The sequence below is a fragment of the Bufo bufo genome, chromosome 2, assembly GCF_905171765.1.
Source record: "Bufo bufo chromosome 2, aBufBuf1.1, whole genome shotgun sequence".
Taxonomy (NCBI): domain Eukaryota; kingdom Metazoa; phylum Chordata; class Amphibia; order Anura; family Bufonidae; genus Bufo; species Bufo bufo.
In genome coordinates this window covers 184,831,047-184,849,468 of record NC_053390.1, presented here as the reverse complement: position 1 = coordinate 184,849,468, position 18,422 = coordinate 184,831,047, and the positions used below count along the sequence as shown (strand labels likewise).

The 18,422-nt window shown below is 38.0% G+C and overlaps 1 protein-coding gene across 4 annotated transcripts in view; it reads left to right on the top strand.

The window, feature by feature from the left end:
- Positions 1 to 2,478: 2,478 nt before the first annotated feature.
- The window catches only part of ZNF608 (zinc finger protein 608), a 77,053-nt gene continuing 61,109 nt past the window's right edge, over positions 2,479 to 18,422 (top strand). For 2 of the 4 annotated variants that reach the window (XM_040415967.1, XM_040415966.1), the window contains exons 1-2: positions 4,277 to 4,869; positions 5,318 to 6,381. In XM_040415967.1, the coding sequence (XP_040271901.1) occupies positions 5,527 to 6,381 (855 nt within the window). In that variant the 5' untranslated portion in view covers positions 4,277 to 4,869; positions 5,318 to 5,526. Of the gene's footprint in view, positions 2,573 to 2,884; positions 3,066 to 4,276; positions 4,870 to 5,317; positions 6,382 to 18,422 lie in introns of those variants that run through there. The other 2 variants (XM_040415964.1, XM_040415965.1) reach the window with 2 other exon arrangements.

Genomic DNA, 18,422 nt, shown 5'->3' with positions numbered 1-18,422 from the left:
CACCTGCAGATGTTTTTTTTTCCGGCCAAGACGTCCTCCAGACAGAATCAGTGGGACAAAAACTGCTGTGCGCAGTGGATTTTGTCCGTCTGATTCTCTCTATATTTGCAGGGCAGTGGGTGGACCTATCATAGTCAATCGGGTCCAGTGGAAAGGCAGTGGTATCTTGCAACTCCCATAGGCTGTTCTATACTGAAACAGCTTGCAGGAGTCCTCTGCTGCATATGTGGAGCTAGGCTTAGAATGGTGTTTTTTCAGACAGGAATCTCCTTGAAAATGTCTGAAAAAATGGTTGTTTAAAGTACACACAAACTAAAATAAAAGCAGCAAAAACAAAAATCACAAAAATGTTAGTAAAAAATTATGTGTGACCGAAACCTAAGTGTCAAACGTAGTGTGAATATAATTTTAAGCTGCTTCATCTTCTCAGTGGGGTTCCACTCTTGACATATGGTGACCTATAGCTAAGCACATTAGGACATATTTACTATTAGTACTGCTTGGCTGAGCAGTATATCTGCATGTTATTTGCACCACTTCAGAAACACCCTGCAACTCCCAAGCTACAACTGGTCTCTCTGAATTTTCAGATGAAGATTTTCGATGTAAGGCCATACCCTATGTCTATGGATAGTGTATGAAATAAATATCACAGGTTTGCATGATACCTCAGTGGTTAGCACTTGGGCTCTGGATTCAAAGCAACCTGGAACGACAGCTCCATGGATCTAGTATGTTCCCCTGTGTTACACGTGTTTCCTGTCAGTATCTCATTACTTCTCCTCACTCTTCAAAATTGGAAATGTCTAAATTTACCCTAGTGTGTATATAATAGGGAAATTAGAGACTAGTTAAAAAGGGATTATTGCAGTCTCTAGTTCTTATTTTAACCTTGAATATACTGTAATTTAGCACAGAACATGTGATTTGTTATTGCTGGGCAGCTGAAGAACCACTGATATCACATTTTAATCTGTTCTCCCCTTCAAATTTCCACCTTGGCTGGTTCTCTTTTTAAATGTATACTCTTATTCGTTATATTATACATTTAAAGTTCTTTGACATTAACCTCATTAACCTCATAATGGTTTAAGTATCCTCATAGTGTATACACATTAGTGTATTGTCGGCCGAACCCTCTGAGTATGGGGTGCTTCTGACTTTCTCCCAACAGATGATGTCAGATGAGAGAAGTATCGGGTGGAAATGAATTGTTTTGACTCATTCTTTTGTTCTACCAGGAGATAAGCCACCACCAGAAGTGTCTGGTAGCGGATTTCTCCTCTTTTCGCATGGAATACACATACAGCATGCATCTGTATGGGGAAGTAGGGATGGAGTCAGGAGACATAACTGATCATTCGTCTGACAGCTTTTATATGTGTATGTCCAGTTTACGAAGCCTTCTTGATTAAGGCACCTTCTCTAACTATTTGTTGGTTAGTGGCCATTATTTTGTTTTGTTTAGTATGTACTAAGTTCCCTATTAGACTGCATGATTTTTGGGCCAATTATGTGGGAAAAAACCTTCCCAGGAATGGTGGTTTCCGATAATTGGCTAAAATTGGCAGAAGGTTTGTTGGCTGAATCTGTCATTAGTATGAAAGATGTCCGATATCCTGCATAATCAGGGACATGCTACTGATAATGCATTAGAAGAGAATGAGGGAGGAAGGACCACAGTAGCAGTCGTTCATCCTACATTTAGCTTCCATCGGCCAGTGTAAGCAAGCGCTGATGGATGTGTTATCACCCATCGTCGCTTGCACTGCCCAAACATCAGGAGGGTAAAAGGGCCCCAAGAGTCTTTGCATGTATTTTCATCTGTCAATAAACAGAGATTTGACAGATAAATATATAATTCCCTATATTCAGAGATTTCCATAATAATTTTGAGGTTCCATAGATATTCCAGTCTCTATGTACAGTCAATTCATTTTTGAAATAGACATGAGCTACATGCTTTGTTTGACTGGCGACAGCACCTAGCAATTACATGTGTTTTTGGCGTATTCCCTTTCCCTAGCCGGGGCTGTGCTCAGAGCTGTATTGTGACAGACAGTCCCTTTGTGCTGAGCAGGTTTGCATTTCACACTGCTCATAATTCAGTTAGGAACATGTGTTTATTGCTAGGGTAATTTTTTCTGCAGCCTGTCGTGTAACTGGCTTCTCCTCTTACATGAGTGTTTGTTAGAAGTGTATACACAGCACTATGCTCTCGTTCGCCTCCCCCACTGAGGCTAAAGAAAAAAGCAGCCAATCGGCAGGCCGAGTTCCACAAATGCTCGACTCTGATTGGCCGTAGGAGAAAGGGCATTAGGAACAAAGAAAAGTCCTTTCAGGTAGAGACACTGCTCAATTCTCTTCTTCTCTCTTTCCCAGTTGTGATTTTTTATTTTTTTTCCCTGAGTCCTGCTGCTCGCCTAGTGATCATTAAGAAGAAATAGCTTTCTGTAATGTACAAACAGGAGGGATCATGAGCACAGTATAGGTGTATAATAAGCTCTCGGTGGCAGCAGCATAAAACATTGATGCAATTAGAAGCAAAGGTCATCTTGATCCTATTCAGATCGTAAGTACATGTGTGAAACGCTGTGTCATACTGAACTGCTAACTTGTCCAGTAAAATAACTGGGAAGCTGTTTGTCTTAGATCAGAGGAATGAAGGGGCGAGTGTGCAGCTCCTCATACATCTCCACTCAGGATATTTCCTACACATTTCCCTGGAAGCCAACTCCAACGCCACTAATATAGACCTAAACAGAATATTATTCTATCCACAAGACAGAAAGCCTTGAGTGGATTTTTGACAGTATCTTTCTGCTCAGTGCACTGACAGCAAGATTAAAACTTTTCCTTCCACCTCTCTTCTATTGAAACCTAGGAAGCTGAGTCGCATTCTAAGGACATTAACCCTTAACTCGACCAATCAGTGCAATTTATTTTCCGTGTAATCAGCCATGAGGTCAGCTCATTCAGGAAAAAAAAAATAAAGTCTTCTAGCCCCCATGATCACTACTTTATCGCCAATATCTCCAGTCACAAGATCATCCGCTAACTAAAAGGTGTGTGATACTTTTATATATATATATATATAATTTGCGCTTTGGCTGTGCTGTCATGTAATCCCTAGAGTGTGATTATGTTTCAGTAACCTTTCAGAGACTAATGCCTTTTACCAAGCTTAAATTCAGCATTTCGATCTTTTATTTGCCTAATAGTATATGTTTAGCTCATGATATGGAGCCCCATAGGACAGCAGTGATGTCAGTGAATTCTGTGTTGTAGAATAGATTGGTTGTATTTATAAACAAAAGATAATGGATACAGTAATATGTCTCTATTTCTCCCAGACACATGTAACCCCTATCAGTAGGGGGAAAAGAGCCCTTCCCATGCATGCCTAGCACGTTGTCTGTTTTTCCCCCCCTGAGACGCAGATGTACAGCTGCAGAAAGAACTGTTTCGCATTCATGATTACTAGTTGTGGCAGGGGAAGGAAGGGAGAGCAGGAGAACCTAAAGAGGGTTGCTTGTGTAAAAACCCAGATGAGCATTTTGCTGATATTGTCTGTCACCCATTTTGTGTTTTCACGTCACGACAAGCAATTGAGCTCTTGATCCTCACGTGATGTAAAAGCTTGAGCTGCAACAAAATAGCTGCTTTCAGATGGCTGCTTGTTGCTAACTGCCCTTCCCCCACCCTCTCTCTCTCTCTCTCTCTCTCCTCTTCTAATAAACCACTCTAGACTTTCAATCTATCAACAATTCATTACAGCGTTTTAACTGGGAATGTCAGCTAATTAAAAATACTAAGCATGCACAGGGATCACTTCAGTGGCACAGCGAAAAAAAAAAAAAAAGAGCCATATTAACATAAAAGCGATGAAATGCTGTGGACTAATATCGGATCAAGATGTATGCATCTCTTCAGCCAGCTGTAAGGTTGTAAATGCGAGAGCACGGCCATTGGCCTTTACATATTGACCCTAAACAGTTAAACGCTGCAATGACTTGCTGAAGCAGCACAAACAAATTACAGTGTGCAGAGGAGAAGGCTCACATCTCTCTGAAGATTGAGCATCACACTTAAAAATGTTTTGATAATAGGTTTATCAGATCACAGATCCATCACTGTTCCAAGCAGCAGCCCCCCTCCCCTTCTCTTCATGTGTTTTCAAGAAAGCAGATTTGTCAGAAAAACTAGTGGTTGGGGGAGGGTGTGGGAAATGCCACTTCCTGAGAAAGCACAGAGCTGAATCCAGACCAGAGTTTCAGTCCCTCTATTTTCTCTCCCTCTCTCTCTTTCTTCACCCCCCCCTCCCTCCCTCTCTCTCTCTCTCTCTCCCTTTCACTAATTTATCTGGATGTTAGCACATTCTGTCTTGTTACAACCGGACGCCTGTAGGTTTGTTCATAGGGATCATTACTTAACTGATCAGGATGGCTGTGAAATCTATGTTTAAAGGAAAGACGTGATTCAAGTGGTGTCAGTGAATAAAACCCTACAACTTTTCCCCCCCTCTATCCATTTTTTGGGGGATTTTTTTTTTTTTTCCTTTCCATGGATGAAATTGTGAAAGAATTCCTCCTTGTGCTTTTCTCTTCAGTGTGAATCCCAGATGTAAAACTGAAAGGAAGGAAGACTGCAGAGAGAAAGAGAGAGGGAAATAAAGTGGAAAATTCTGATGTTTTGGCTAACAAGGAATATTGTGAATTACATGGTGACCCTCTGCTCGGGATACATGACTTGTTTTCTCCTTCATAACTCGCAGTGCTTTAAGTAAGATGTGGAATCTACCTGGTTCGATTTCTATGGGTTATAGGATTCTATCTTGGTGGCCTTATTAATCAAATAAAATGACAAAAGGTAAGTTACCTGTCTCTTCTCATAATCACATCAGTATTGTGCATAATGTTAATCTTTTTAAAAACTGCCTTTTGCTCGTCTTTGTCAAACATAACCTCAGTGGCGGTCACAGAGGCCACCATGGTGCAGAACACTTAAAGTGTATGTCTTAATCAGTTTCCTGTGCAGTCAGTAATACTATATTTAACGCACCTTACCATTCTCTGCTGGCTGATTACATTGCTGTTTGCTTCCCCCCCCCCCCCCATATCCCTCACTGTATAGTTTACAAAACACACATATGATACATATGTGGCCAGATCATTATTATAGACATGATATATGTTTTATTACATTGTTACACTAGGAATCATTACATATAAAAACATTATGATATGACTCATGTTGTAAAATGCAATAGATGTTTAGGTTCAGTTGTATAACCCTGACTGTCTTTACCACCCCACAGGAGCTGTAAATCAACCGAATTCACATTTGGACAGTTAATGGAATATATTGGACAAAATACTTAACTTTTTCTTGGAATAACTTGGATTTGTTTCCATTTTTTTTTAACAAGTAATACATTTGGACAACACCACACAAAAACAGACGAATGTCCACCTTTCTCCAAAAACAAGTTCATGGGAATGTAATACCACTTGTCTCAACTTCAGGATGTCATTGAGCACTTCTACTATAGGGAAAGGTGTGGATCCAACTGCAGTTGATGCCTATGACAGTGGTGATGACTGGGAAATTGGTGTGGGAAATTTGATTATTGATTTGGATGCAGATTTGGAGAAGGACAGACAGAAATTTGAAATGAGCAATTCAACGAATACCAAGGACAGTGGACATTGCTTGGCATCAAGTGGACCAGTTAACTCTACCTCCTCTACATTAGCTGAGAGCCTCAAATTTGCTTCTGTTCAGCAACCATCCAGCTCTCAAGGGAACAGCCACAAAGAGACTAGCAGATCAAAAGTGAAAAGGAGTAAAACTTCGAAGGATGTTAATAAGTCATTGCCTTCTGCATCTTTGTATGGGATTCCTGAGATTAGCAGTGGCACTGGCAAAAGACAGCAGGAGGCAGGACGCCTTGGGGAGGTGGCATCTCCAGCTGGTATGAATGCAGCACTGGGCCATAGCACTAATGGAGTTGGCCTCACTGCAAATACTACTTGTGGGAAAAATGTCAAAGAGGAGAGAACTGGAAGTAAAAGCCAAAGCACCAGGGGCTCAAAAAGGGATAAGGATTCTGGAAAGTCTAGAAAGGACAACACTAATAAATTGTATGACCTTGGGCATTCCAACACTGGAGTGAATAACCAAGCAGTTGTGCATTTGTATGGTTTTGGAGGTGGAAAGGCCCCTGGGAATGGCAGCCCTTTTCATTGTGGCAATAGCCTTGCAGGGGAGTTGGCTAAGAGTACAGTTGATTCAGGGATAATGGGTAGCTCTGTACTAGGCAAAAAAGAAGAGGAAGAAGAAGAAAGCCACAGGCGAAATAAAAAGTTAAAAACAGAAAAGGTAAAGTAAAACCATTCATATTTTCCCTACTATTTGCCATTCACTGCATTAGAATGTAATATATCAGCATTCTCTCTTTTTTTTCATGTTCATTGTTTGATATACTTGTGCTTAAAAGAATCCAGCTTTGACCTCTTTACCTTCCCACTCTTAAAAACAAGTGCTCAAGACAAAAAAAAAACAATCTATGTTTGCAATTTTTTTTAGTTTTAAAGATTTGCGATCTTGTAGGTTTCTTTAAAGCACTGAGCCGATGTGAATGTTACGCAAACAGGTTCCCACCTTTTCCTTCTGCCTACAAATTATCTCTAACTTATTTATATTCATTGGCTTTTATTTAGCAGGACGGGTTTTTTTTTCGGCTTTGTTTTGTTTCCTGTGTTTATCTGGTGTTAATGCAGCTACTATTCCACCCCTCCCCCATAATTCTTATTGCCTGTAGCAGCCAGCTCTATTTGCACAACAGGCTTGAGTATAAACAACCAGTGAGAGATGACATGGTTACAATAATCTGCTCTGTTTGCCCATGGGGTGGGGGAGGTGTCTCATGTATCCTCTTGCATTGGCAGAGCTGGAGTAGATAGAATTGCACAGAGAGGAAAAAAAATCAAGTTTTTTTTTTTTTTTCTAAGGATGAAACAAGAGAGCTATTTCGAGAAATGCAAGACAGCACTGTTTCAGGCACTCCTTTGATTTCGAACAGTCTGTCTTGAACTGTGTGAATGCTAAGTAGCTTGAAAGCACATGAGCAAATCAAATGTTAGGACTGGTTATAGAGAATGGCTATTCTTGCTGCTCATTGAGGCAGGTTATTTACTAGCAGTTATCCAGAGGGCGTAAGGTTTCTCTGGGGAACTAGTGCTTTTGTTGATTGATAATTAAGGGTCAAATGCATTCTACAGGCTGTGAACCCTTGTGTGTGTGGTGTGTGCTTTTTTTTTTCCCTTCATGAATTAAGTACTGTGAATATTATGCATTCCATAGTCATGGTCAGGACCGTCTTGTTTAACCCTTGCATCTAATTTTTAAAAAAATGTTTTTAAAAAAGCGTAACAGCCATCATTTAAATAGGAGTAAATCAACCTAATAGATACAATTAAAGCGTAAAGATACAATAAAAAGGCGAATTTAAGAAATGGCATCAAATAAAGTGAATCATCTGGGTGCTCGCGTTTTATAAAACCATTAGTCAGATTTTAGAATTTTATGGCGTCTGTTATCTATACAACGTTAGAAATGTAATTGACTCTTGTGGCAGTTTTTTTTTTTTACAAGCGCGCAGTATGCACGCCGCAATAAGTGTTGGTGTGAAGAGGCTAGAAAGCTAATCACATTTTACAGCAGTGAGCTATGCTCGGCATACATTTGTAGGCCTTTGTTTATGCTTTAGCTCTTATACTGTAGGTATTTTGCCTGTCAATAATCTGTAATGTGCAGTTTCTTAATCAGCCTTAACAGTCCAGATAAATTGCCCTAATCCAGTGATTATAATAGCACTGGTTAAGGAGTCAGGTCTTTTCGATTGGATTTAGTGGCTTCCTGGAATGTGGGAGGTACCGCCCTTTTATATCCCCTTTAGCCTTTTAATCTTCCAGCCAAATGTTCACAATCAACAATTTTGTTTAGCTGGCAATCTGTACATTTCAGAATCTCAAAGGCTGCTGTCATGGCAACAAAGATTAGCATGCTGTGGTTTCCCTGCTTCTCTTAATAATTCCTTTCACAGTGCTCCTTCAGAGATAAAATGTGTGTGAGAATTATATTTTAGCCATTGTTGTGTTTTTTATGGCTTCGGTTATTAACTCTGCAGTGAATTCAATTACCAGGCAATCTCTGAAGCTTTCTTTGGCATTGAAAGAGTAAAGTCATGTTTTACATCACAATGTTGTATTCTTTGTCACCTTCCCCTCCTGGCCTGCCTCAAGCAAATATTTCCCTTTTAAACCAGTCAGATTCTTGTGATATCTTATTGCTGTTGCCTTGACTCTACAGAAATATTCGGAAATGTTCAACCAACTGCTATTAAAATGAGGGAGGAGGGAGAGATTTTTTTTTTTTTAATTTACAATGATTTTATTGTATTTTTATTTTCACTATGAATGAAAAAATCTGATCTTTATGATCAAAATGTATTGCTTGCAATGACTGTATGTAAGCCAATACACTCAATCTCTATAAGGAGGACAGTAGAAACATTAAAATGGATGATCTACCTTGAAAATGGCTGGATATTTGCAAGAAAGGAAGCTTACCAAGCACAATGAATTATGTTCAAATGGTTGGGCAATAAAAAGACAAGCTACACATGCAGCTCCAAACCAAGTGACAAATGAAGATTCTCATTAAGGCTAGGATAATTGATTGGTTGGTAGTCTAGGACTTGCATCACATGAAACTATGTTATATTGTCTTCATGGGTGTTTCCTAGCTGCTCTTCAATCGAATGATTCTGATAAGTAGAGTAAGAAATATCTGAATATCTGAACTCTCCACATTACCATTTAACATGTTTCCCATTATAGAATACAGTTAATATACTCTTTCATTGGGTCAGAAGGTAATATGTCAACATAAATGGTTCATGTGCTTGTACGTGACTCTGTAAAGGAAAGAAACCAAATGATGCATGTACTAGGGCTTTGAACCAATTTCAAAAATGTAATTTCCCATGGCTCAAAGGTAACTAAAACCATAGGCTTAGAAAATCTTTTGTAAAATTGATACTTGTATCAGGTGAACACGGATCTTCATCTTAGGGATTAACAATGGGGCTTATTAGGGTTTCCTGTTTTTCTATATTTCCAGTTGACCAAAGCAATGTTTGTTAAGAAGAAGGTTTACAAAGTTCAATAGAATGGAGTATATTATACAGTCATATTAAATGTACCCTATTCTAGCTTCAGATAAATCTGTTGTGCTTAGTTCAATATGTCCTATATTATCTTTCTTTTAAAGCTGTTTTACCTTTTCAAAGTACTTTTAGTAGTAAGATTTTGACAATATTTAGAAATGTTGTCAGGCTTTGTATTAGATTGTCCCAACCCCCAAATCACTTTATGCTTACATAGAGTCCAATCTGATTAATGCATTGATGGCCCTGATTATGGTGTGTCTCTTCAATGTCTTGAACATAATGGGCAGACTAAAACATTGGGTCAAAAAGGTCACAGACCCTAATTGAAATACAAAGTCTATTGAGGCTTCACAGCAGCCACTTCTTAAATCTACATAAGTGATTTAGCAATTAAATACACTGCTAAATATGGGTGCCTGAAAATAAGCCTGGTTCAAGATCTTAGTGGTTTTTTACTTAATCATACTATTTAAAAATGCAGCATCTGACTTCTGGCAAATCAGAAAATGACCAGCTCTGTTGAAAAATAAGTATTTCATTTATTGGAACCATTAATATAGTGAATATATTAAACAAAATCTTTGGTATGTCTTCCTAATTAGTAAAAAAAAATTGGGTTCTTTGTCCTACTGAACTTAATGAAGATATGTTAAACATATTGTACCACTTGTCATCTACTCTACAACTACAAATTGCACTGTGCGGTACTTTACTTAGGTTATGACTATTGGAATAACTTGACACTCCATTTGGTCTGGGTTCCACATCCGCTCAGAGTGGTTTTGTTCTTTTAAAAAGCTAATACTAGGATTAGTCAGCAAAGAAAAAGGGCATAGGAGAGCTTGATGTGTTTTCACAGCTAACGATGGCTATACACATTAGACACAAGTAGGTTGATGGTTAAACAACCGTTAAACAAATGATGGTCTGGTGACACAGACATATACATCTTAGTTCTTTTCAGACATTACTGTTGTTCAAACTGCCCATGTATGGATTGGTCAATGGTGACCTGAGAAAGAAAGAAAATATCTTTCTGGGAAGGTTCATGGAACATTCTTTCATGGAAAGATAGTTCATGGAATAGCCACTACATTTTAAAAATGGTTGACCTCTCAGAACCTGTGTGTCCATAGAGAAAATCAGTGTCACTCACCAATCATCAAATACTTGCCACTTTATTGCTTCTTCCAATACAAATGGGTTTAGAAGTGTATATCAGGCCTGATGCACACCCACATCCAAACCAGTTTGTAATGGAAGAAACAGTAAAGTGCCGGGTATTTTAAGATTAGTGAGTACTGCTTATTTTTTCTATCGACACAGATGTTTCAATGAACTGTATGGGCTGAGCATCAACTAGAATAGCAAGTCTGGGGTGCTACTCCAGAAGTATAAATCTTGTTTGCTCATAGGGCAGTGCCAAATAGTTTTTTTTTTTCTAAGTATGGATTGACATATTCTTTCCAGACCATAGAAGGCTGTCATCCATCCGCTGAAATGTTCACTGTTTAACTCCAGCAGACAAATAATCATTTTGGTTAAAATGGTCAGTTTTAACCAGAATTAGACTAATGTGCATGGCCACCTTTAGATTTGAGTCTAGACAGATAATAAATGCACCTTAACTGTAACCTAAATGTGAGGATGATATTTATGTAGTATTTATAATCTTTAATATTTTATAGCATCTGCCAATCTATATGTGACATTTCGTATGAGGTCACATTGTAATGTAAAGATGAGTTCAATGGTTTGACACTCGGTATATAGTATGGTGTGGATGCATTTGTAGAACAATGTATCAAGCTTTCTTTAAAGCTAATGGTACTATTCCACAGAATGCAATAGAAGAAAAAGTCACATCTGCTCTTAATTCCCACCTCCCTGCATTGAACCACACAAGGGTTTTATTATATAAGAGGTTCTTTTGTGATGCTGCATTCAGTTTTACTATTACAAAGTCTGTACCACATCAATAAGTGAATTTCATGGAATTGGACAACATCCATTTCATTGATTTTGTAATAGTATCATCTGTTTGTAATTCTATTCCCATCCCAAAAAACATATATATGTGGTATATTTATCAGGTCAATTTTTCTGTGGGCTAATTAATGTTTTTTTTTAGCTTTGTGGTCTGGTAAGTGGCAAATCACATAATTAAAATGTTATGTCTCCACACTTTTTCCTTGTTGAGGAGATTTAGACTTAGATTTTAGCCATTCGTCCATTACAACTGTGACCTGCTAGCATACAAGCACTGAAAAGGAAAACATCATCTGGCCTTTGTTTGAGGTCTTTTATTGAGGCTAATGACTGGTCTTGTGCCACCCTCAGATAAATGACATTATCTTTGAGTGGTCTGACAGGCAACAGACATGTTAATGGTGAAGCTGCAGGGAGGGTTTGTCATAGCTGTAACAAAAGAGAAAACAGATCTTTTGACATGGTTATAAAAGGAAAGCAGTGTCTTTAAAAATGTAAAACAGTGTGTATAGGGCTGATACAAGGTGTAGATATGCTTATGCTAAAATTGTATACATGGAGACATCAAGAAACCTCTTCTTAGGGCAGCAGATCAAGCCTGTACATTGCATTTTTTGTTCACTGCTTTTTTGCTGCTCATTATTTCCTTTTGAGTTGTGAAGTTATTGCTACTGCATTTGTCAATTTTAACGCACTTACTTGCCCTCCTCTATAGGCAATAATTATAGCCTAGTTTAGAGACAGTCTTCATTGCCTCGGCCAATTATTTTGAGTATTCCATAAATGAACTAATATGTTTAAATGTTCCTATATACTTCATGTATGGAGACTAAATATAAGTAAGTTGCAAGCTTGCTATTTGCTAGCGGGTAATATCCTCATGAAAGAATCCTATTTCCTCTGTATAAAACACTGGAGGCTAAAACGGATCATTATTTTAGCAGCCATTGTCTTCAATGGGGAAAATATGTTGCAGTAATAAAAACTGTTCCAATTGGGGTACCCGGGACTTTATTTATCACACTTATGTTTGGCTAAATGATAAAACTTTCTGAATATTGATAAAATAAGATACCTTATTGTTTTTCACATTCTGAACATATAGTAGTTGCAATCTCAGTCTGTTAATCATTTGGTAAAGGTTATTTGAATATAATTATAGCATTTGCTTTGTAGGTCTCTTTTGAGATCTGTTGGTGATTAGCAAATCACCACCTATGTAGGCTATGGAGCATATAAACATCTTCAGCAACAGATTTGCAGAACTGAAGGCCCTGTGTACATTAGACATTCTAGTGTATTTTAACGTCCAATACTTTTGTTCTCCCAAGGGTAAACTGCAGCCAGAAGAGTTTGGTAGCAACTTTCCCCTCTTTCCCCATTGAAAATACACAAGGCCCTTTTATATTGCCTGATATTTGGGCATATTATCGGTAACAAGATAAACAGCACTCTGCTACCCACAAGCAATGATTCTGTATTGAGATGAGCGAAGGCATTAGTGATCGCTATTACACATACTGTGGAGGGGATTGTTGCATGTAAATGATTGTCTCCACTGACCAGTAGGCAATTGTCGAGAAGGAACACTTCCATCCCCACAATCGTCTTCTCCATCGAGCAGTGTATAGGGGCCATAACGCCTGACGGAACCAAGCATGTACGTCTAGTCTGTAGATATAAAGTAGGTATATGGGCACCTATAAACTCAATGTACATAAATTAGGTTAGTATATGCTTCTGTTTATTGAAAATGACACAGAATACCAATTTCTCCATATGACAAATATTGAGTAATCACTATATTCTATACGTAGAATTAAATGTACAATTTGTTGAGTAATAAGACTTCAAATTGTGCACATTTATTAATAGTTCAATAAATATATTCATTACATTTTATTAGAAAAAATAGCTTTCTTCAATACTCAAGATAGAGATATGAGTGTGGGTGTAGATGTGATGATTTATTGTTCAATCACATGGCTTATGGTCATATAGAAAAGCTTTACATTCCACTCTTGAGTTGAATATTTCTCTTGACATGAAGGAACCTTTACCTTCAGCAATGTTATGTACATTCTTCTTGTGAATGACTTAGAGCATAAAGAGGCTGATTACACCTTGGTTCTCACTGAAACTGGAATGGTATGCTTTGCATTTGAATACACGTTGTACTTCCATTCAGGCATAAACACTCATGTTACACTGAGAAGACAACAGCATAGCGAAATCGTGAGAGTCTTATTTCTCACTGAAACTAGATTTGAGATGTTGAATGAATGATGTCAATAGATTATTTTATATAGTTGCTTTTCTCCTCAGACCTTCTTTTTTTCTTTCTTGTGAGCTATAAGAGGTGGCAGATGTTAGAAATGACAGTATAGCATGATCTTATTGAGAATAACACATATAAACATACATACACACATACAGCTGTTTTAGCTTATTATTGTAGTAGATAATATAGACAAACACAAAAGTCGTTTCATTAAGCCTAAACTACAATTTTCCAACCTGGATGCATTCAGTTGAGTTAGGTTAGGTTACAATCCATTTTGAAAACATTGGAATATACCTTTTCTTATAATTTACCATAGAATCTTCATATATACAAACTAGAGATGAACAAATCAATTAATTAGAATTGAAATTCGATCTGAATTGTTTTAGAAATTCTGAATAGGTAAAATCAGAATTTCTTCAGAATCAGTTGGGTAGATTTTACAGGTATGTAAAACAATTTCAGTTCAGGTAGAATAGATTTGTACTCAAATCAAATTTCTTGGCCTATTCAGTCCTTGGCCTATGGGAATTGGAATTATTGTGTCAGTGCTCTACATGTACACTTCTCTGAAAAATGGATGCTATTATGCAAGTGCTTACCATGAAAGGTCAACTTAAAAAATCACAAAATGACACAATCAAAATGACAAAATGATGCAACTAGAGATGAGAGAATTTTTCAAAAATTCAATTCGGTTGGTTCGCCGAATTTTCCGAAAAGATTTTATTCGATCTGAATTCATTTGTGGCGAATTGTGTTAAAAAAAACTCCTATTTCCTGCCTGCAGAGAGATTATATAGAAGTGTACAACAATGTGCCTTGCAGCAACATGCATAGTGAGGCTGTGGTAGTGAAACAATACTGTGAGTCAGTATGACACACAGATGACAGGCGTCACTCTTAGAATCACTGCACTCTTCACTTCTTTAGGCAGTTACAGGGCCAAAGATGACCAAATAACTCAAGTGTAATTGTAGTAGATAATATAGACAAACACAAAAGTCGTTTCATTAATCCTAAACTTTAAGCCTTCGTCACCTATATTATCTACTACAATAGATTTCAGCCTTACAGGTTGAGGTTAGCATCAGATATAAAGAACCGTGCAGAGGGCCAAGATCCTACTATAACGTGAAAGAACGCACTTATTTTACACTGTCATCAGCTGATTCCACATAGATGTCTACAGAACCTGTTCTATTAAACGCTTATACAAGCAGAGCCCCCCCCCGCCCCCCGACAGAGTGGACAGGGTGTCAGCAGTAAGTTTGTGTTGACATCACTGATTATTTTGCCCTTCCTCTGATCCATAAGAACAATAACCCCCCAAAAAACGGATCCTGTCTGTTGAGTATCCGCCTTCAGTCAGTCAGCATTTGGTTAGTAATCCATTAGTATCGCTAATGCCCAAAAAAAAATAAATGAAGTGGATCCAGAACAGAGATATTCTGGAATATTTGCATGTCTTCTGTGTTTTGTACCCACTACTGCTTTTGGCTACCAAATAATAAGCCATTTCTGATGGGACAATACGAGCCTTACAGCTGCTATGCTACACAGACAGGATCTGTTGTGTGTCTCATTTTTCCTCCCTCTCAGCGGGTGTAAAAAAGGTCCCCATTTTGGGTCTAACACGGTGGAGTTCCAGCAGTCATCCCTCTGCCGAATAGTGACAATTTGGCTGTCACAACCCAAGCAAGTGAGCATGCAGTGGGCCATTTGCCCAAGTGACTCGGAGGGACTACCTGCCTCCATCTCCACTATATACTGCCGCGGTGTGTCTTGGTCATCTGCCTTGTCTTCCTCATTCCCATCTTGCTCCTCCGGCTGCTCCTGTTCCTCCTCTCCTGTTACCAATGTAGAAAAACCATTAAACATTGCTTGTGCTACAATGTCCTCCTTCTCCTCCTCCAATTTAGCCCCCACAGGGGTCATGTGGCCATGAGATCTAGGTGACACGTCTCCAATCCCCTGACCAGCCATATTTACCAGCATCTGGAAAACGGCAGAATCCAAGATGGCTGAGGCTATTTATAGGGCTGTGACATCACAGGGCTGTCTGGCTGCTGATTGGCTCCATGCATGGCATTGTTGGTGATCCCTCGTATCCAGAGTTCCTTGCTCCATGTCCTAACATGTACAGCAGCCTTTTTAGGAAAAAATTTGATTTGTTACCAAGAAGCGTGGGGAAATTCGGATTTGGTGCAAATCAAATAATTCCTCAAATTTGGATCGAATTCCACTTTGTCAGGTTCAATTCACTCATCTCTAAATGGGACACACTTTAATTGATGGGAACTATTTTAGTTCTAGTGGCAGGGACCATGGGAGCACTCATAGACATGCATGTGCAGCTCCCATCCTTGCCACCTTGTATCTGTGCTGCAGTTGTGATTGTAATCCCTGAAAATGGGAGTGTATAATGTAATTGAAAAATGAATCAAGCCAGCAAAGGAAACAATATGCACAATCACAATGCATTATTAAGTGCCTTGTATTCACTTTGTCTACATGATAAATACAATTTGCTGAAGTGAGACAACCCTTTTAAGGGTTAGTTTATAGATAATTGTTCCATGTAAGTGTATGACCCATTGAAGATCTGGGCTGCTGATTGATCCTCAGTTGTCAAAGGCCAGGGGTTGAGTTAAAATCTGGACATGTTTGCCCATTGTCAGTCTATCAAAAGCATAGAATCTCTGAATTATAAATGCATTACATCTATAAATATCACTTTTATTGGAATATAGTAAATAGTATACTGATTAAGGACTCCTGCACTCGACCGTTTTTTCCCCCCGTTTACTGGCCGTTTTTTGCGTTCCGTATACGGTCCGTATCTATTGAAAATGTTATGCCCAGCCCAATTTTATCTATGTAATTACTGTATACTGCATATGCCATACGGAAAAACGGAACAGAAACGGAAACACAACGGAAACAAAAAACGGAACAACGGATCAGAGAAAAACGGACCGCAAAACATTAAAAAAGCCATACGGTCGTGTGCAGGAGGCCTAATAGTGTCTTAAATACTTGAACACATGATGCGGTAGTAAAGCTTATAAGATTAGCAATTATATTAGTTGTAAGAAAAAAAAAATACTACAGCTGGATAGAACAAATAATAGATGCCACTTCTTAGTCTGTAAAGATCACTATTCAGCAGGCATCTCATTATCAGTAAAAGCAGAATTTACAATGACCAATGTCACCTATATTCAAATAACACAGGATCCACCATCCACAATAGTTGATTGTCAAAGCTTATCCACTCTGTCCTTGTATCTCTCCACAGGTCATAAGGAGCATGCCTTGAAAAAAAAACCATAGAAGTCAATGAGTTCGTACTGTTTATTATGTCTATGGTCCACGATGGCTGCTATCTAAATGTTATTAAATAAAATTCAGTCAAGATGGCACTTTCTATAATCATGTTCAGGAAATAGCATAAAAAATTTACAATCAGAATATATAAACATTCGAAAAAAGAATATGGGTCACTATCTGGTATTAACTGGCAGAAAAATGATAGGTAACACATTCCCTATCAGCTCTTAACTACAGGGGGAAGCGTTCTCTGCAGCACCAATCTAGGTTAAATAAAGCATAATACAACTACCATTAAAATGCAAAGGCTACTAATTACTTAATCCCATGTCTTAGTCTCCAGGGGTAAGGAACTATGTTGCTGTCACATCTCTATTAATGAATGGTAGTCTGTAGTTGGGACCCAATCTGCTAGCTAAGAACGTTCTAACAGAGCAGGTGACGGGTGTTGACAGATGTGTAAAACCCCTGCAATGTTGTGACAACAATTTTTTCATTTACTTATTAAGCAAAGTACAAATTTTGATAAAATATAGAGGAGGTAACTAATTAGGCAAACAATAAAAAGACTGAAAAGTAACTCAGACATAATGTATATTACTGCGGCTGAACCTTTTATTGAACAGACTGAAAAATGTTTTAATGAATATCATACAGTGTATGATTTCATCACACTAACCTTTCATAATGCTCTCCAGGTTTCTTACTGAAAAATGTCCTTTCAACCATCAAATAGCTTTCCATCAAAGAAAATAATTTCAAAACCTTTTGAAACCACTTTCTCTTCAAGCCTAAACTTAGAATACAGATGTAATATTTATACTATCAAAAAGGGTGAGGCGCGCAAGAAAATTTCACTCTTTGGTCTCCAAAGCTAGGTTTCTGTAAACATTATGGCATTTCGATAGGTTGATAATGCTTCAGTCACAGAAAAACATTAGTAAAAGGAACCGTGAACTTTTATCGCTTTATATGACTTTTTTAGGGGACATTATAAAAGGGTTAACTAAGCAGTAAGTTGTGTTTAACAACCTGTAGTTTCAATTTACAAAATACACATACAGCCCAAATTATTTTTGGATTTCCTTTTACCTATTTTTTTGGCTGAGTAATTTGGATGGCTCATGTTAAAAAGCAATAATGATGTTTGAATTGGAAGGGTTGACCATACGGTTCTCATTCTTCATTCAGAGCTGTTTGTTTGTGTGTGGTTCACCACACTACATGGATAATGCTATCAAATCTGGGCTTTATTATAACCTTATAACTGCACTTTTCTTGCTGTGTGTTCAGCCTGGGATTCATTTTCATGCCAACAGTATCTCTAATGGAATCTAAATGAACACTTTTTGTATTTTTAAGGGATAGGACCACATTTTTAACTCTTTCAACAAACATTTAATTGCACAGTTAGTAGCACTAAGATAGATAGATAGATATAGGTATAGATATATGTTGTAACTAGAATAGCAATAACATTACTGGATAGTTATCTACATTTACATAAAGACAAAGAAACAAATCCAATGGCCCACTGTTCAACCTTGTTTTAATGGGAGGCACATCCCAGCTTAATGTTCG